The 20895-nt window shown below is 40.1% G+C and overlaps 1 protein-coding gene across 1 annotated transcript in view; it reads left to right on the top strand.

Annotated features, from left to right (window-relative positions):
• afg2a (AAA ATPase AFG2A) overlaps positions 1 to 20895 on the top strand; it is a 215237-nt gene that overhangs the window by 10527 nt on the left and 183815 nt on the right. Inside the window, exons 9-10 of the mRNA XM_084719790.1 lie at positions 10238 to 10339; positions 11395 to 11548. Of these exons, the coding sequence (XP_084575916.1) occupies positions 10238 to 10339; positions 11395 to 11548 (256 nt within the window). The remainder of the gene's footprint in view (positions 1 to 10237; positions 10340 to 11394; positions 11549 to 20895) is intronic.

The raw sequence follows: 20895 nt of genomic DNA, 5'->3' as shown, positions 1-20895 counted from the left end.
AGTTGGTGTTAAATGTAGTCTTTGATTACAGTTAAATTAAAATATTTGATTAACCCAAGTCAAACATTTTTAGTAAATGCAACTTTGAAATTCAGTAGTTTGAATTTTCATTCACACCTCTCATTGCACCAAGTTAATATACTGTAAAAACTAAAAAGTTGAGAAAACTTAAAATTTCAAGGCAACTTAATTCAGTAGATTTGGAGTTTTACCAGCTAATAATGTTTTGGTATTTTTAAGCATCCAAATAAAGACAAATCATTGGTGGTTTCTGAAACTCACAAGATTTAGTTTCATCTAAAGGAGAAAAGTATATGATCTCAACAAAAGATTACAGGTCAGCAACACTTTATTTAGTTCATCTCAAAACTGCCAAAGTTTCAAAACTGTCTCAAAGTTTTAAAACTTTTTTTTTGTTTTTACACTGAGTGTATAATGGCTTACAACGTTCTAAATTGAAGTATATGATAGTCCTTCCTGTGCTCTATCATGTCTTATAAGTTGTTGCAGCAGTTGTTGGGTTGATACCATTTGTTATGCAGATTTGTTGCAAGATTTAACCATTTTTCACCACTCAATAATGAATAAAGATGGTCCAGTATCCCTCCAAAATGCCACAGTACGACACCAAGACCTTGAGGAGCACCACAGAAAAATTCCTGCTGTGGTTTGATATCAAAATATTTTGACATTTTTCTAAGAATTGTATTCTTTCATCATTTAAAGTAATTTTTGCTATTGGAATATATTTTCCATCTTGTTATCTTGTCATCTTTTTCACCTCGCTGCATCGTTTGTCTTGATAGTTATTTTTCATCATGTTAAGTCTTTCACCTTGCAACATTATTTACATCATCTTATTCCATAATTTTTCGTGTTGTTACATCTGTATTATGCCGTTATGTCATTTTTTTCCCCTACATGTTATTGTCCCTTCTGTTTCAGTTGATTCAGCCTCAATGCTGAGAGGGCAGCGTGTAGTGACACAAAATAAAAACAATAATTCCCCTCAAATGCATTAAAATTAAAGTAACAAGCCTGTTTTGAAAACCTAAGGAGTAGAGTAGTGACTAGGTCCTATACTTTAGCTGCTACTGGCTGCAAACTGTACTACAGTTGTTTAGACGTGTACTTGGAAAAATGATGTTCAGGCTCACTGGTTTATCATCGTCATCACACATTATCCCAAATTCAATAATCCATCACTTTAAACAACTTAAAAATAAACAAAATACAGCCACGATGTTGACCGAGGACAGTCAAAAACTGTGTGCTTCCTCCCAGTTGCCAACACCTATGTTTGATGGCATTACCTTAAATCTACTGTGGCATTCAGCCTGTACGATACACCTCCTTAGTGTTTGGAGGAATTATTATGCATTAAACAGAAATCAAATGCTTTAAACAGAAGTCAAATACATGGCTTATACAAATAGAAAGTACAGAGATTTGTGAGAAAATGTAGGGAGTGAAAGTTAAAAGTTGCCCGAAAAATGAATCACAGATACCTGAAATCTCTACTGAAGCACCTACCTCTGTGTTTAATCAGTTAGCAAAATAGTTGTCAACTCATTTTCTTTCAAATTGTTGCAGCTTTACAGTCTTTTTGCATCAGTTCATTATTAACAGTAAAGTCTGCTTTACATTGAGTAGCAACAGCTCATTCAGCACACACGTCCTTAAAGAACACATCTCTGTGCAGCAGAACGTGGCTCTGTCAGGAAATGTCCTCATTGGAAATGCAGATTGTCATGCAGAAACCATCTCTGCGTGCTGGACGCCCTTCAGACACTGTGGGCTGTATCTCTGGGGTGTTGTTTGTCCTTTGAGCGCTCTGTCAGTGCCTGATGAGAAAAAAGATGATCCACCCCCCTTCGCACACACACACACACATACACACACACACACCCAAAGGGAGCCTGGGAAACAAATCACCTAAGGTTGCCATGACCTGCCAATTTGGCATAACTTTATCAGCAAAGTACATCTCCATGTGCCCAGGCAGAAGAGAGCCCTCATTTGGATCGGTGATACTGCGCAGATGCACCGACTCCCTGCCTGCTCCGTGCCGCTGTCTGCTTTCCAGACCAGATGATCCAAGGTCATCAGCGCTGATTGGCTTGTGGAATGTGGAGAGAGCACTTCCTGCTCCTCAGCATTCTTGCTCGCACTATAATTTATTTGTGTTTCAATTCTCCCCGCGGTATTGAAAGGTGGAAAAAGAAATTTCTCATCTTGCAGGCAGACCACCCCGAGAAACTCAGGACTGACACAAGTTTAGCATCACACCGGGGTCAAAAATTCTCTGAGGCTCTGCTTATGAAAACCAACTGGATAGAGTTACAGTTCCTCGGTCTTGAAGTTAAATACAAGGCTGTTTTACTTGATGACTCAAAGCAACAATTTGCATGTAATTCCTAGTTTATGTCTTAGCCAGTACAGCAGATTTGGCAGTGGTAGTTTGAAATGGACCCGTCCATATCCATCATCTGTTATTTTTACACTTTTAATAGTTTTGAAAAGCAGCCCCACAGCTACCACAGCTGCGAGTGGACAAACACGACTCAACTTCAGTAGTTTTCACTGGAAAATGATCACTTAGTAAAAGTGGAAAAGTTACTGTGTGGCCTGGAGTAACATTAGTACCACTGAAACACTGTAATCCATTAGATACCGACTTTGCTTGAGGGAAAACGCAGCCTGATGAGAGCTGCTGGACCAGCCATCCCCAAACTTGAGAATGCCACAGCCCAATTTGAAAACTGAAATCCTCTGACGGCTGTGGAAACCTTTAATCACAACTCTGATCAACACACGAGACTGATCGTACCAATGACAAGTTATAGGGTTGATGTAACAAATCACGAAATACAGTGTAACACCTCTTACACTAGAACAGATAACACATGTCATCTACATCCCATGGCTCTTTTTATTAATTCTGATCAACTTATAGACTCTTTTACAGTTTGTAAAGAATGAGTAAGCTGCACGTGCAGTTCGGTAACCGAAGTGTAATGAACCACAACAGCTTGTCAGTGGGCTGCTGCAAACATGAGCAGTTTTGATCGTGTCCTCAGTCCAGCCAACATGTTTAATAGCTTGCAGCCAGAGACACCGCCGATTGCTCTGAAACGGTCGTGATCCTGTTTGAATTCTGAACCACTTAAGTTGACCAGAATCTCATTTCTGACGTATTGTATATGCAGCAACCAGACATTTTGGTGACTTTGGTGCTGGTAGAACATTTAATTCAACGGGATAGAATGCTTCTTCTGTTGCCAGAATGTGCATGTAGCTTTTTGATGATGTCAACTGTGTAAGGGTCTATTAAACTGAAACAAAAAAAAGTTTTAATTTAATTCTTTTTCATGACCTCTCAAGGCCCCACAGCGGGGTCTTCATGGCCCACCGAAAGGCCGCAGCCCATACATTGGGAATCACTGCAGTAGACTATCAGGAAAATATATAAACATAATGTATGCTAACTCAATATGTCTGTTTATTTAAGGCCCCAGTCAGACAGAGCACATCTAGCAGGTTGCAAAACACAAAGCACACTTTTTTTTCTTCTTTTTTTTTTTAAGGCAGCCAATGAATCAATCATCCTCAGCTTAATTGTGATTTTACTGTGAAGCAGAAGTGGGAGAAAAAAAAAACAATTTTCTAAAGTATCCTGATTCTTTTTTTTTTTTTTTTTTTCACGATTTCAAAATAAATTTTTGGATTCTTGAATAGTTTCTTTTATTTATATAAATTACTCGTGTCTAGTCCGTTAGCTCGATGCTAGCACATAATGGGAATGCCCATTGATGGAAATTAGCAGGAACAGCTAAATGTAGCACTTCAAAAAGTATTTTATTTATGGTTTTTTTGTTATTAAACTCTTTATTTGAAGAGAATACAGCTCATACATGTTGCTCTTAATTTTATACACAAGTCATCCAGTCTTATCATCTAAGCAGATACGACAAGAAAAACTAGGTTAAAAAAGGAAAAGAAGGAAAGAAAAAAAAAGAAAGAGGAAAAATAAAGAAATAAATAAAGAAATAAAGAAATAAATAAAATAAGATAAAAAAAAATCACATAATTACAAAAGCACCTACACTCTCTATCATGGTACTCCTATACAGTTAAACTTATAACTGGATTGATAGGCAACCTAATTATCCAAAAAAAGAGAAATTATAATAATAACAACTAGAAAATAACAATGACAACCGTAATAATAAATAATTTGTCTGCCCCATATGCACCTTCCTTTATCCATGATTTCTCCTGTTAACAATATCTTATCATGGGGTGATAACAGCGGTGACAAGAGCAACAGCAACACAAATTATAATATTAACAAATCAAATGAAGATAGATTGCTGCATACATGTGTAACACTGTAATAGTGTAATTATTGAACAGAAACAAAAAACAGAACCAAATGAGTGGAGTCAGAAACTAGGGGTTTTTTATCACTTTACCCATCATCTTGCCTATAAGTTGCTAGATAGTTTATCCAGCTTTTCCAGTAACTTTCAAACTTATCTTGTTCAAGCCTGAGAATGAATGTTAGCTTCTCCATTATAAAGATATCTTGAACCACTTTGATCCAATCCTCAACTGTAGGAGAATCTTTTACCAACCATTTCCTTGTGATTGCTTTCTTACTCGCTAATAGTAGAATATTGTACATATATTTATTTTCAGGTCCCTTAACAATGTCCGGTCTTAGCCCCAGACATAAGGTCTCAAACCCTGATGGAATCACTATTTTCATGACTTTCTCTATATTCAGTTTAATTTCTTCCCAATATTTTAAAATGACCGGGCAGTCCCAAAACACATGAAAATGTGTTGCCTTGCTCTCGCCACAGGATCTCCAGCAGGATGTACTACCTCCCAAAGAAATCCTTTGAGCTGGAACTCTAAAAAACCTAACTATACTTTTCCACCCAAATTCTCTCCAGGACAGAGCAGATGTACTTTTCCACTGTTGTAAAATTATTTTGTCCCATGTTTCCATCTGTATCGTGATTTTACTCTCCTTCTCCCATTTCTCTTTGATATATGCAGTATCCTCTCTTACTAGCTCTTGCAACACCTTATATATCTTCGATATATTTCCACGTCCAGGGTCTGACCTGTAACTGAGTAGAAATATCTTCACTATACCCAAATTAGTCTGTTGCAATTCTTCCTTTTTCGTTGTTTTCTCTAGGTAGTGTCTAAGTTGCAAAAATCTATAAAAGTCTTGATTGGTTAAACCAAATCGATTTTTAAGATCTTGAAATTGTCGCATTGTGCCCCCCTCGTAGAGGTCACTGTATTTTATTAGCCCTTTACTGGCCCACTGTTTAAATCTTGCATCCATCCTGTTTGGCAAGAAATCTGAGTCATATCCTATCCATCTTATGATCCAGTAAGGTTCTTTGGCCTTGTTTTCATTGACTATCCTATGCCAAATCCTAATTGACATTTTTATCCATGGGTTTATGTCTTTTAGATGAATAAACAATCCACTGTCCCCTATAACTGCTTGTAAAGGGATATCACTAGATATCTGACATTCTATGTCTTTCCACTTCGCTTTATAAGAAGGGTTGCAAATGTTAACCAAAATTTTTATCTGCACCGCTTGGTAATAATTTTTTATATTCGGGAGAGAGAGGCCTCCTTTGTCTTTTGCTAGTTGAAGAATCTTATAGCGAATTCTTGGCCTCTTCCCCTGCCAAATAAATCTTGATATCAATTTGTCTAGTTCCTGGAATTTCCCTTTTGGAAGTTCCGCTGGTATGTTTTGGAATAGATATAGTAATCTGGGTAACACATTCATTTTTATTGCTTCCACCCTCTGGCCTAATCCTAGAAAGGGAACTAGATTCCACCTGGTCAGATCAGATTTAATTTTGGAAAACAAGGGGTCGTAATTCTCTGATATAATCATATTCAGGTGTTTGGGGATATTCACACCTAGATATTTAATTGACTTTGAATCCCAATTGACTTTAAATTCCTCTCTGATGAGTTGGCTAGGCGAATAATTAAATGTCAAAATTTGGGATTTGTGGGTGTTTAGTTTATAACCTGATAATAATCCATATTCCCTCAGGGTTACAAGCAATTCTGGAAGGGAAGTGGATGGATGCCCCAAGTATATCAAAATATCATCAGCGAACAAGGCAATTTTGTGTTCTTCTTGAGACACCATGATCCCCTTTATCTTCTCATTCTGTCTTATCCACTGACTTAAGGGCTCTATAAAGATGGCGAATAAGAGTGGGGACACAGGGCAGCCCTGTCGACATCCCCTTTCTAGTTCAAAATTATTTGTTAATCCTCCGTTAATCCGAATTTTGGCTGTTGGCTTATAATATAAAGCTTGTATTATTTTAACAAAATCATTATGGAACTGGAACCTCTCTAGTGTCTTATATAGGAAGGACCAGTCAACAGAGTCAAATGCCTTCTCTGCATCTAACCCTAACAATACAGCCTCTAAATTGTCTTTGTTTATATGGTTAATGACATGTAATGTCCTTCTAACGTTGTCCTGTGTTTGCCTCTGTCTAATGAACCCTGCTTGATCCAGCTGTATAATATCTGGGAGTATTATTTCTAAGCGTTTTGCTAGAATTGATGTGAAGAGTTTATAATCCTGGTTCAACAAACTAATTGGGCGGTAATTACTGCAGTCTGTCTTATCTTTTCCATCTTTCGGTATTACAGTTATGATCGCTTCCCTCCAAGATGGAGGAATCTCCCCTTTTTCAAGGACCCAATTGAACGTTCTCAATAGTAATGGTGATAAGGAGTCACTGAAAGTTTTATACCATTCCGCTGGGAACCCATCGGATCCTGGAGACTTATTAGGTTTGAGTCTATGGATTGCCTTTTGGAGTTCTCCTATGGTCACATTGGCCAATAAGACTTTATTCTGGTCTTCTGTAATTGTTGGGAGATTAAGTGAAGCAAGCAGAGATTCAGGTAACCTGTCCCCCTTACTAGCCATCCGGGCATATAAATTTTTGTAATATTTTTCAAAACAACTGTGAATGTCCTGAAAGTCATGCTTCATTTGTTTAGTGATTGGGTCTTTGATTTTATATACTACCCTCTCTGCTTGTTGCTTTCTTAATTTATAAGCCAAAATTTTAGCCGATTTACTACCTACTTCATAATACCTCTGTTTCAAAAAGGTTAGCTTCTTCTGAATGTCAACCTCGTAAATTTCTTTGATCTGATTTTTAATTTCCTTAATTTTCTGAGTAATGTCCAATTGGACATCTTTTTTATGTTTTTTTTCTAAATTACCTAACTCTTTTTCTAGTTTATCTAATTTTTCCTGTCTGAGCCTTTTTTGTAGGGCCAGTTTCGCAATGATTTTCCCTCTCAGGACAGCTTTACCTGCATCCCATACCATAAGTGGGGACACTTCCCCATTATCATTTTCTGATAGGTATAACTGAATTTCCTTTTGAAGATCTTCCTTCATTTTCCCTTTAAGTACATTTAAATTAAGTCTCCAAGAAAAAGTGTTTTTGCTATTTTTTAAAGTTAAATCTAGGTAAACTGGACTGTGGTCTGACAAGTCCATTATCCCAATTTTACAAGACCTTACAAAACCAATATCTTTACTGTACATAAAAAAATAATCGATCCTTGAGTAGGTTTTATGTGGTGGAGAATAAAAAGTGTAATCTTTAGTTGTAGGATTTAACTCCCTCCATACATCACAAATGCCCATCTCTCTTATCATTTTTCTCACCTTATTGCCTACTGTGTTATTCTGAGCCTGAGTTGTTCTTGACACATCCCACTTTGGATTCAGTCTCAGATTAAAGTCACCACCACAAATCACCATTCCCTGGGCTTTTGTAATCATTAGATCAAATATTTGTCTATAAAACCCCCACGTCGCGCCTGGAGGTGCATATACATTTAGAAGAGTTACTTCTGATCCTTCTAATTTTCCTACAAGCATATTATACCTACCTTCTTTGTCCATGATTTCAGATATCTTTTCAAAGACCACTCTTTTTGATATCAGTGTAGCCACCCCCCTTCTATGTCCTGTTTTATAGGAAGATGAGTAAACCTGGTTAAAGCCTTGCCTTTTAAGTTTAGCATGTTCAGGATCGGTTAAATGGGTCTCTTGCAGAAATATTATATCTACCTTGTCTTTTTTCATTTTGCCCAGAATTTTACTTCTTTTTACCGGGTTAAGTACACCCTTCACATTATAAGAAGCCAACCTAAGTGGAACCTTTTGGCTTTCCATTATAAATCAGGTGTCACCTTTGATTTCACTACCCCCCTCCACTCAAACTCCGTAAAAACATGAACACAAAAAAGAACATGAGTAAAACAGTCCCAGAAAAACATGAACTTAATAGATTTCTCAAATTGAACTTCCTGTTTTGAGGTCTCATTTGTGACCTTGAAGGAGCCGAGATGTTTTACCGGCTTGGAGGGAAAGCCTCCATGTGTCTCCAGCTGTGGAGGGCCCTCCTTTAAGTTTTCAAAGCGGTCCATACTTTTAGCTTAGTCAGATCTTCCCCGATCATACATGTTATATTATTGATGTCATTAGCCTAAACCAAACACCTCCCATGGCAGTGATTTATTAATTGTTTGTTCCACAGTCTCTACTGCTATGCCTCCTTACCGTAGGGTATCCGCGCCGAGACAAAACAAAATTACTGGTCAGTGCGTCTGAAAGCATCCAGTCTCTTTCTAAAACCATCCCGCGGAGCCTCTGGCTGCTGGTCTGCTCCTCTCGGTGACCGGATTTTGCGCCACATCAGATTTGCCACTCTGTCAGCCCAGCTCGCTGGTGGTTTATATATCGGCACGGACAAACCTCTCTTCACCATGTCCTTCGTAGCTTCCTCTGCAGAGTTGTACAGGCATGTCTCTCCCTCGTAAAACACCCTCATTCTGGCTGGAAAAGGAGTTTGGAACCGTATGTTATTCTCCCGCAGCACCTTCTTCGCCTCCGCGTATTCTCGGCGCTTCCTGAGGGTCTCCGGTGCATAATCGTGGTCCACAAAAACTCTTCTTTCCTGATACAGAAACCCCTTTTTTCGCCACACCAGTTTTAGGATTTCTTCTTTAGTTTTGCTGCTGGAGAACTTAACAACTATGGATCTCGGGGCGGAATCGGCCGGGGGTTTCGGTCCCAGTGCACGATGCGCACGCTCAATTTTGAGTTCGTCGGTGGGGGGCAGCTCCAGTTTCTCCTTCAGCAGATTTTCCACAAATGTTATCATCGATGTGGAGTTGCTCTCCGACCCTTCCTCTATGCCATGAATTCTTATATTCTCCCGTCTTGCTCTTCCCTCTTGGTCCGTTAGCTTCTCTTCCAGCTTGGCCTGTAGCTTTAGCAGTTCCCTCGTAGCCTCCTCCAACCCTTGCACTCTTTCCTCTGTCTCTGAAATTCGTATTTCGGCTTCATCAACTCTGCTGTTAGTTGCCTTAATGTCCTCTCGTATCTCTCGGAGAGTGTCTGCATTTTCACGCCGAAACTCTCTCCGCTCTCGCAAAATCACCTGCAAGCTAGCCATGTCTGCGTCCACCTGTAGCTCCCCCTTGTCAAGATGGCTAGCTGTGTCGTCTTCGATCGACTCTTCCTCGGCTGTTTGAGCCCTTTCCTTTGTCTGTGAAACGTTTTTTTGTTTTGGTTTAGGCATGTTGTAAACGCCTTTTTAACTTCTTCTGTTAATATGAAACAATCTCTCAAGAAAATACGGCGTTTATCTTAATGATCGAGGAGCTCTGTTAATATGCTGCCTACCTCATGGCTGCTAGAGCGGAAGTCCCTTATTTATGGTTTTTAAATGCAGTATAGCATTGACGCCGCTGAAGTAAAACTCTGAAAGACAGACTGATATATAGTCTGTAGAAGTGTATGATTCAACTTTTTCACAGTCTAATGTTAAAAAAGCAAACAAAAATTGCAATAAATCATCAACAACACCCAAATATTGTGATAGTATTGAATCAGGAGATAAGCGTCCCAGCCCGATCATGACGTAAACTTAGATCTGTACCTTTTGATGTTGGTTAGCTTCAGTTAACACTCTGGCACTCTTGCAGTGTGCAAAATGCTTCGTGCCCATAGAAAACTCTCACTGCCAAAACTGTGCTTTGTCTGACTGGGACATAAAGCAGTACAATAGCTTCATTAAATCATAATTACAAGGACAAGACTGATATCTGCTCTTTTTTTTTTCTGTCCGTCCAGGAGGGTCACCCAGGTCAGCTGTTGGTCCTGGGGGCCACAAACCGGCCCCACGCTCTCGATCCCGCCCTGCGCCGACCAGGACGCTTTGACAAGGAGCTGGAGGTGGGTGCTACCACGCACTGTAGATACTGTGGCTTCCAAACTAAATGGTTCAAAATAAACGCCCACAGGCGCCATTACGTTCATAAACATGATCGACACACCGTATTTCAGTTAGTTACTGCATTAGTTACTCATTGTTTGATGATCCACGATGGTTCAGATAGTCCAAGGGTTGTTTGAAGGATTCAACTTGAATCCTTTTTAATCATTTGATTCCCCTATTGTGAACTGGTGCATGAACTTCTTTCAGCTTCTGAAGGGGCATGCCAGAAAAGGTTTGGGAACCACTGGTGTTGTGAGAGTTTCCTGGTTAGGATATAAACTTATTTGGCTGTCTGTTGCATCATAAATGAAATCAAAACTCCAAACACACATTCCTGCCAAATAAACAGATCTTTACAAAGAAGCCAGAATCAGTGGGGAAGTAAAGTGATTCATCAAACAGAATAACCAAAACATTTTGTGGTTTCTGGACTGGTTCTGGAGATCTGAGATCAGGCGCTGCTGTGTGCCTGGTTTAGCACCAAAAATGACTGCAAATATAAACACAACACACATTTGTTTTTAGCTCCCATTTTTCAGAAGTTCAAGTAAAAAATGTAAGACTTCCTCTGTGCACACAAATATTGTTCAAATCTGTGTTGGTGAGCGGTTCTCCTTTGCCAAGATAATCCATCCACCTGACATGTGTGGCAGATAGAGACCGACAGTCATGAGCTACCCTCCACTGCCTCTGATTGGCTGATCCATATATTCTTACCCTAACCCTAACCAATCACTCCTCATGCCTAAACCTAACCAACCTAAACAATGAAGGCAATGACTTGTAGCCAATCAGAGGCACATCTGTACAATAATCTTGCTGTGTGTCATAACTGTCAGGTGGATGGATTTTCTTGTCAAAGGAGAAGTGCTCACTGACACAGATTTTTAGCACATATGTGAACAAACTTTGAGAGACATAACTGGAAAAAAATATTGATCAAGTGCTTAAAATGTCAACATTTAATTCATTTCTAAATGAATCTACTGTTCTGTTGATTTCATGATGGCAGGTGGGAGTTCCTGGGGCTGCCGAGCGTGCAGATATTTTGCAGAAGCAGCTGAGTTTCGTACCGTGCAGCGCCACCACGGAGGAGCTGACGCAGCTGGCCGACGCCGCTCACGGATACGTAGGAGCTGATCTCGCAGCTGTTTGCAAAGAGGCAGGCAAGTAAACGCTGTCCTGCTGTCATGCAGAAAGTCAAAATGCATTTTAATAAAATGATGGCATCCATATTGTTTTGGAGAGTGAGGGTAAGCACCATGTTCTCATGACAGTTTGTGACTGTGGTCACCAAAGTTTTTCACACATCTCCCTGCTCTTAGCTCTCTTTTCTGGGCTACATAATGTACAAAATAAGTCAAAAAGAAGTTAATTGCTTTATTATATTAAAAAACCTGTTAATAAATTTCTTCAATACAACATGCAATTGCAACAATTAACGCAAATTTGGCCAATTCACCATGAATTCTACAATTTTATCTAATCACAGCAACTTTTCCTATCAGCCAATCGTCATAGATTCCTGCAAAATCCACCAATCATAGCAGTCCTCCGTGGCTTGAACCTTTTATCCTTTTATTTCCTTGTTTTTAGTATTTTTATTTTGTCACAGGTACTGAAAAGAACACAAGGTTGTCATTGTTTTTGACATTAATTAACACTCTGCGCACTTTTATATTTTATCATTTTGCACTTACTGTTTTGACAGAGTTTGAGCTCCAAGAAGATTTTGCTTATTGATTGAATACACTTATTTTGCGAGGCAGCTGGATTTGTGAGATTGCGGGAGAATCCATCTTGCCAGGCTTTAAGGTATCCGTTTGTTTCCGCACCAGAGGTGGCACAAGCCAATCAGCGTCCTCGGAGGGACTACTGGCAGCTATGGGCGTGGTTTTAGGTGCGCAGACCACAAGACGCGTCCATGGAAACAACTCATTTAAAAGAAAAAAAATAGCGGTGGCTCTTGAAGATGTTAGCATAGATACTGTTATAGCATCACTTATATCAGACCTGGAGAGTATTTCTTCATTGAAATTAGAGCAAAGAAGGTACTGAAGGTTTTTATCTATGGAAATGATTTCGCTCTTCTTCTGAGCCATCCAATCAGCTGCCAAGTGTTGTTTGAAAGTGCCCGTCCTTTTCCAAACAGTTGGGTTTGTGACAAACTACCAGGTTAAGAATACCACCCCCCATCAGATGCAGATGACAGTGAGATGCATTCATTTACAAAGGAATCATATTTTGTTAGAATTTTTGTAATCTTTTTTGTAAGGTTATGTGGAACACTCAGAGCAAAGTGTGGTTTTATTCTGCCTAGAAACAAGTTGTCTTTGATTTTTAATGAACTCTACAAAAAAATGCAACTTTCTTTTGCAGTTCTCTCTTGCTACCACAACTTCATTGTAACAATCCCATAAAAAGCCTGCAAAATCCTGGAGGGATGCATTTGAATTTGAGTTGAATAGACTGTGACAAATATTGTAGCTGGCTGTCGTAAAAATGCTATTGTGACCGAGAACATCCACAGCTACTCAGACCAGTTGTGCTGCTCTTTATTTTGATTTCCTCTTTGCACTTCCCGAAACCAACATAATTTGGGAAACCAAAACAAAGTCGCACATGGCAGCTGGCCTGAAAATCCTCACCATCTTTTAGCAGTTTGGTTTGCCTCATGGGCTCAGGCATCCGACCAACAAACAAACAGCATATGAACAACAGTTTGTTATTGCGCTTTAGGTACTTTTGACCTCATCTCTGCTTGTAGCTCTGTGTCCAAACCACAATACTTAGTGACTTATTTCTGCCTAAATTAGTTTTTAACAATTTTTTAGATGTTTTCTTGGAATGTCTGACGTGCCTGTAGCTCCTTTGAACACAGAGGGTCAACCGTCCTTTGATATTTGCCAAAGAGGAAGTTGGGAGTTTCTGCGGTATTCAGATCCCAGTGAGAGAAACCACTGAAACCACCACTTGTTGTGAAATTCCTTTGCCCCCTCACCCCTGATGCCACAAACCATTCCACCTCACATCCCGAGGACAAGCACGTTATATACAGTATGCGTGTATGTGAATGTGCTTGATTGTTGGTGTGGGTGTGATTGTACGAGCACATGCACATTTGTTTTTCTGTGTGTGACCCCGTGTGCCTCCTGGGTGGTCCCGGCGCCTGGGGTACGTGGCGTATTGCATTTCCAGCTGAGGAGAGAGCCGGGGCTGCTGCGCGGAAGCGCTCCGGCGAAGAGCGTGATTTACTGTCCGCAGAGGACCAGACGTGACTGGCAGTGTTTTCTGAAAAACCTCCTCGTGCCCCGGAGGGAGACAACAACCTCCCCAACCTCGTTTGACTCTGTGCGCCCTCCATCCCCCCAAAAATCTCTAAACCCAAATCACTAGACAAACACAGGCCCCTCGCAAGTACGCCACGACTTCGCTCTGTCTTTATTTTGTTTGTTTGGCTCATTCAGTGTTGAAATAAAGTACAAATAAATCGCAAGCTGAGGCAAAATAGAAAACAAATACAGAAGAGTTATAAAGGCTTCAGAGTTGTGCATCCACATGTCATGCCATTAGAGGTTCCCTTGGTGTCAGTCTTTATACAAACAAAAGTAAGTCAAATCAACTTTATTACAAGGTTTCAAGAAAGTTGGGACAAGGTCTGCAAAAGACTGTGAAAGTTGTGGAAGGCTCAAAAACCCACCTGTTTGGAACACTGGACATTTAAACAGGTTCACTGGTGGCAGGTGACAGTATCATGATTGGGTATGAAAGAGGCTTTCTCAAATGCTCAGTCTCAGTTTATCTGAGATGGACTGACAGAGAGTGGAAAAGTGTGCTGTGGTCTGACAAGTTCACATTTCAGATTGTTTTTGGAAATCATGGACATTGTGTCCTCAGGGCTAAAGAGGAAAAGGACCATCCAGATTGTTACCAGCGCTAATTTCAAAAGACAGCAGCTGTGATGGTATGTAGGGGCGTTAGTGCCCATGGCATTATGGGTAACTTTCACATCTGTTAAGGCCCCATTAATAGCGAAAGGTACATACAGGTTTTGGAGCAACATATGCTGCCATCAAGACGACGTCTTTTAGAGAGACGTCCCTGCTTATTTCAGCAAGACAATACCAAGACACATTCTGCATGTGTTCCAACAGTGTGGCTTTGTAGTAAAAGAGTTAAGGTACTAGACTGACCTGCCTGCAGTCCAGACCTGTCTCCCATTGAAAATGTGTGGTGCATTATGAAGCACGAAACACAACAACAGAGACCCCGGACTGTTGAGCAGCTGAAGTGTTATATCAAGAAAGAATGACAAAGTATTTCATCGTCAAAACTGCAACTTTTAGTGTCCTCAGTTCTCGAACATTTATTGTTAAAAGAAAAGGTGATGTGTATGTGACTGCACACACGCTCCTGTCCACACTTTTTTACAACATGTTGCAGGCAGCAAATTCAGAATGAGTGTATAATTACAAAAACCAGTAACGTTTGTCAGTTTGAACATTAAATATCTTGTCTTTGTACTGTGTTCAATTGAATATAGGCCAAAAAGTAGCAAATCATTGCATTCTGTTTGTTTCTGTTTATCTCAGAGCATGTGTAGACTGTGCTCTTTATAAGATTATTATGATGCACTCTTTATAAGATTATATTTTACCATATATTCTATATCTAGCCTTTAGTGTTGCATCATATAAAACAAACAAAAAACTGGTCCAGATCACCTCAAGATATTGGAACAACAACAATTTAGAGTCTAAGCAGCAGTCTAAAAGAAAATCAATATTTTGAAATATTATGCTCCTAGCCGGCTTGAGAGGAGTCAAACACACTTTTGGGTAGCAAAGTTGCGCAGTTTCTGTTTCTGCTAACCACCACAAACTCTAGTCTCTAATATTAAACATTTAGTAATGCATACAACAAAGAGTGATGGTTACATCAGGTCAGCAAATACGATAAGTCATTTTATGTAAAAAAAAAAAATCCAGACATGGCTTCATGAACGATGTTACTGCGTTTTCTCCATCATCTAAGACTTTGCTCGGCCTGTGTCTGTCCTCGAGCTCATGTGAGCAGAGCAAAGGCAGACAGGCAAATTGCAGTCAATCCTAAAACTACAGAAGTGTCCACACATGCGGCAACTATGATCAAGTTGTGTGCAGTTGGGTTTTTAGAGCTATTTTGCCGAAAAACAACAATGATGTGAGCAATGAGAACAAACAACAAACAGTTGTGGGCTGTAAAACCAAACCCCCACCCCCAAAATGATACTGAAATGCTTTGAAGAACTACAGAATGATGTGATGATTATTAAACTAGAAGCAAGCCCTTTCATTTTCAATATACTGCATGGTCTACAGCAAAAATGAACAGTTGTAAATAGTGGTGTTACGACCCTGAGGTTTCGGCTAGGGGTGTAACAATAATTTAAAAGTAACCAGAGGGAAAAGGAAGAAAGATAAATCAACGTAAAGCAAATGTGCAAACAAAGGTTCTTTTATTAATAAATTAAGGTAAAGAAAACACTTAGACCAGTGTTTCTTAAACTTTTTAGACTCTGTACCACCTCAAAAATGTACCACCATCAGGACCAACATTAAAATACAGCAGTGTAAGTCGACCCTTTTTTCACTTTTTCCATGGTTCATCCTCCACTTTGTTTTCAGTATGGCTTTTTACATGGAAATATTCTCCCTGTGCTCTGCACCTCTCTTCCTAATAGTTCCAGTTTGGAGCCACAATTCATAGTTTTCACGTGATGTCACGTCTATATGGGAGCGTTCCCTTGGAGGGCAAAACAGGTGCTGACTTCCGCTGCCCACCAGCTCACTAACTGAGTGGTCTCTGTTGTTTCGGATAGTTTTTGTGCGATTGGATGCACTAATCAATGAAGAGACAAACCTGGGCTGTGTTTCTATACAATCCCATCCAACAAAGACAAGCGAGAAAGGAGGAGATTGTAGACTTGTGCCATTAAACGTGCCTCTGTCCCTGGGGAGGGCAAACAATATCAGCCGTCAGAATACATACATATTTGCAGCAAACGCTTAACCAAAGTTTTGATTCGATTTATGTCATGAGATATTATGTTCACCAAACAAAATGATACTGCCTTGTCGTTACTGCCCTACAACACTGACCACAATGACCCTGAAAGTAACTAAAACCCGTGGGTTAATGTTAGATAGCTAATGTTAGTTAATGACTAATCTGCTTTGCTTTGACAAACAGCAGCATTAAGGGGCCTTCACATGACAAGAAATTTGCTCTTTGCTCACCACCAGGTAGGGCGCAGAGGCGCCGAGCGGATGCGGAGGAGCTCAGGTATACGTCATCAACAAGTGCGAGATCCAAGCAGTGCGCCACGCGGAGGGTAGCGCTAGGTCGGGCGCTACCACTCTCTCCATAGAAAAATAATGGGACAGCCAGCGCAAAGTGTTTTTACCGCTGATCATGTGTAGGGGCCTTGACTGACCCATCAAGATGAAAAACACATATAACTGTCAGTACTTTTGTAGACTTTTGTCCAGATCGGCAGTGTAAGGAGAGAGATTCTCCACAAGATAGATGTAAACATCGCCGAAGTGGACCTCTGGCAGCGACTTTAGTGACTCAAATATTGTGGCGGGTGAATCGCAAGTGCCCAAAAATAGGGTTTGTTTTCATATCTTTGTTTTTCTTTAGTTGGGAGGTGATCCAAATATTTGTGGCTTGAAACAGAGAGAAATTTTAGCGGCTTGTGCTGCATCTCTACGGAGAGTCCAGCGTGAGCAGCCATGTTGTCCCATTGTTTTCGACCTCCAGGTCACTGTGCATGTCATATGACTGAAAACTATGAATTGCTGTGTTTGAGCCATTCATTTTCAGTCTCTATATTTTACCTCCGTTTACTGTCTACATGCATGGTTGTGAAATGTAGCTGGCTGATATTGGAACAAAAATACAGGACAGATAAAACTTATTTTAAATCACATTTCATTGATGTCTTTTCTATTTACATTTGAAATTTTGTTGCATTTTGATAGTATTATATAGTTTTAAGTTATTTATTTAATTTTTGCTATGTACCACTAGTGCTTGCGTATCACCAGTGGTACACTTGTACAGTCTGAGGATCTAGCCCGCGATTTCCACCAGGCACGGCTGCGTCATGTAACGGCTGTATCGTGGCAGCCAGAGTAATCTACAGCCATTCTAGACAATGCTTGTGATTCCGCCAGAAGCACTGTGACACTTCCCAGAAACAGCTCTCTGCTTCAGATATGCGCCAAGTCTATTCTTGATGGATGCCGCATCAGTTAGCACAGAACAGATTGAACAGGCAGGACATCAGACACAGAAAAGGCAGGGAGAATCTGGTTAATTTGCAAAATAAAACACCCCGTGCAGACTTTCGATCAGAAAGACAGATAGAAAAGAAACTATTTAACCACGTAGCCTGCTTATCCATGGTGGAAGCACAAAGAGCACGGAAAGAGGACCTCATCAACAAAATCTGAGCAAGTCAACATAATCAGGTGGGAAAAACGCTCTGCTGCTGAAACGCTTCTGAAACTGCTGTTGGGGCTTGTAGCCGTGCAGAGGACGGATCAGAACTCTGAAGCAGACATGCTGTGCTTGGTGGAATCAACTGGTAGAAATTAGACAACAAATCAACATTAATTTTAAATACTAAGATAACACACACAACACCCTCCCTCCGAAAAGGGGGACGAAGGTGGCCAAACCTGGCCCACGCTAGCATGGCACCAGCCATTAGCCAGGATTGTACTAGCCACACACTTGGCACTACAGTAGCCACATGAAGGACTATACTAGCACCACACCACCCACAATGTAGTACACTGTGTTACTGACTGCCTATGTGTGTGTGTGTGTGTTTGTGTGAGATTGTCTTATGGGAAAATATCCACCCTCACCAAGGCCCGGTAACACCACACATTGCCTGGACCCACAGTAACAGCCACACAACATACACACAGATGTACCCAGAAGTTGATATCTGTTTTTTCCTTCGTTGCTTTCATTGAAAGGAACAAAAGCTGAAGAGGCAGAAAAACACATCAAGAAGGAACTGCAGTTGTTTCCTTCTGCTGCTCAGGTAACAATGAGCTGCTGGGGGAGCGTACGCTCCGACGCACCGCTTCCTGCAAAATAAAAATGGTGGGGGACAATATTGCGACTGCTGCAACACGCCAGGGTCACGCACACGATCCCCACCTTGCACAGCTGCAGAGAAGCATGCACACATACACACACTTCGATTTTAGACAAGCACACACACCAGAAGCACGTTGTGATGGGGGTTTCACATCCTGTTTTAGCACAATACCAACCTGTTTATAGATCAGAGAGTATTTAAATCAATTCCTCATCTCTGGAGAAAGGCAGAGGGAAGGATGACAAGGCCAAGTGGCTGTTTAATGTGTGTGCGTTTTTTTTTTTTTTTTTTCTTTGTGACTATGTTTGTGTGTGCATAAGAATGGATGGAAATCTTGATGTCATTAGGGAAGTTTTTGTTTGTCCAGTCTGAATTACACCGAGCCCCAGAAACAACTTCTTGACGACAGATGTGTTATATAATCAGAGCCTGATTACAGTTGATCACGGATCAGCCAGTTTCAAATGTAACGTGATGCAAGAGCACGCTCATAGCAGATTTATTAAAGTCTGTTATATCAGATCCCTTTTAAGCCTCCACTGAGCACACAAATTATCATGAAAATCTGTGCTTTACATCATGTGCACTGACCGAGGGGATCCAGGTTGAACACTGTGATCCCTTAATGAAAGGTAGGATTTTTAAACCTGGAGAGAGAAAAAAACAGGAAATTGTCTCAGTATTAAAGGAGAAATCTGGAATATATTTACTGTAATTTATCATAATATGACCCTGATACTTCATCAGAAATTAAGGGAACTTGCTTAGCTGAAATTCTTGCCTCTCTGCCCCCCTTGAAAATTCTATTTGGGGCTGGAATAACTGTTTTTATTTGCCCATTTCATGTTAATTATAGGTGAAATCAATGCAGAATGTTTGCAGAATGATTAAGTTTCTCTTTATGAGTTGCAAGAAAACATTAATAATTATTTAGAAGGTATAGATGTTTAAAATGATTAAATTGAACAATGTTAATGGAACTGAAACTCATATAGATAGCTTGTGTATTAAACAAGGATTCAACCTATTTTATATACAGTCTATTCCACAGACTCGATATTGTGACTGCTGTACTTATTTCTGGATGCACTTTTGACCCTTCACTAAGCCCCGCCTCCAAACAGTAACTGTCCAATCATAGCTTCGCAGCCATAGCTAGAGCTGTCAAGCTTTACATTTCTCTCCATGTTGACAGTGTGCAGGAGGCTCTTTGTAGGAGGTGATGCCATTTTTTTTAATCATCTCTCAAAAATGTGAAACACAAGAGCACATGTGTGGTGAATGGATTAAACTGTCTTCATCTGCTCTAACATAAGCTGGCTAACTAACATTAGCTCACTGGCTGCAGTCACTTTACTTCCAGACAAACTTGTTAGATCCCACTGCATCTGTATTTGTTCTATGGGGGTTTGAGGAGGAGGATGTTGGCTGATGCAGAATCAAAGTGGGTCAGTGACGATGCATCTCACTCTGGCTCGCTGTCTCAGGTCTAAGCCAGGTTAGTTTAGCTCTTATCCTGGTTTTCTTCTGTGGTTGCAGTCCAGCTAGTCCAGCAGGGTGACCCGTGTCAAGGTCTGCTGCACTGATCAAGTCCCTGTGCTTCCTTTTTCCACATTAATGAGTGTATTTGCTGAGATGTAAGATAGGTTTAGCCTGCCTAGCTGTTAGCATTAATGTCACATCATGCATGCAGCTGTCAGGTAACTTTATATGAACACATGGGTTCTTGTTTTTGTTTCTTCTCAGCCAAATCAAGGAGTTAGCATTAGCTCACATCAGCCAGCTACACTTCTGAAATCTGCTGGTGAGTCATTTTAGCAAAAAATTCACCATCGTCAGTTAGAAATGAGAATCTGCTTTTATTTATGTCTCTAAGGAAATTACTTCCAATTTTAATGTTAAATCTGCCACCATTATCACTGTAAATTGCATAAATGCAGTGCTAGAATGGAAAAGTTGGTAGGTATAGCAACAGTAACTAAGGAGGGCGGGGCTTAGCGGAGGGTCAGTTGTGACATATTGTTCTTTAAGAGGACTCTGCTGTATTTACATGATATTGCAAAATACTTTGTTTGTTTGTCATAAAACTAATTAAAATAAAACTAAAATTACAAATTTATAATAAAGAAATACAAATCAAGGTCAGAGGAGGTTCTCCATTGATTGAATATTATCTATTTCTTCCCTAAAAGACACATAGATGGATAACAAATGAAAGGGAAATCAACATGAAGTGTCTTAGCAAGATATAAGTCTAAACACAAGCCTCCAGAAAAGTGTCAGTTCTTGGCATTAGCTAAAGAAGTGCAAATTTTAATCTAATTTTCAGAAAATCGTCAAAATTTAATATGT

Source organism: Lutjanus erythropterus, chromosome 5 (genome assembly GCF_056507025.1).
Source record: "Lutjanus erythropterus isolate fLutEry1 chromosome 5, fLutEry1.hap2, whole genome shotgun sequence".
Classification (NCBI taxonomy): domain Eukaryota; kingdom Metazoa; phylum Chordata; class Actinopteri; order Lutjaniformes; family Lutjanidae; genus Lutjanus; species Lutjanus erythropterus.
This window is presented reverse-complemented; position numbering and strand designations above follow the sequence as displayed.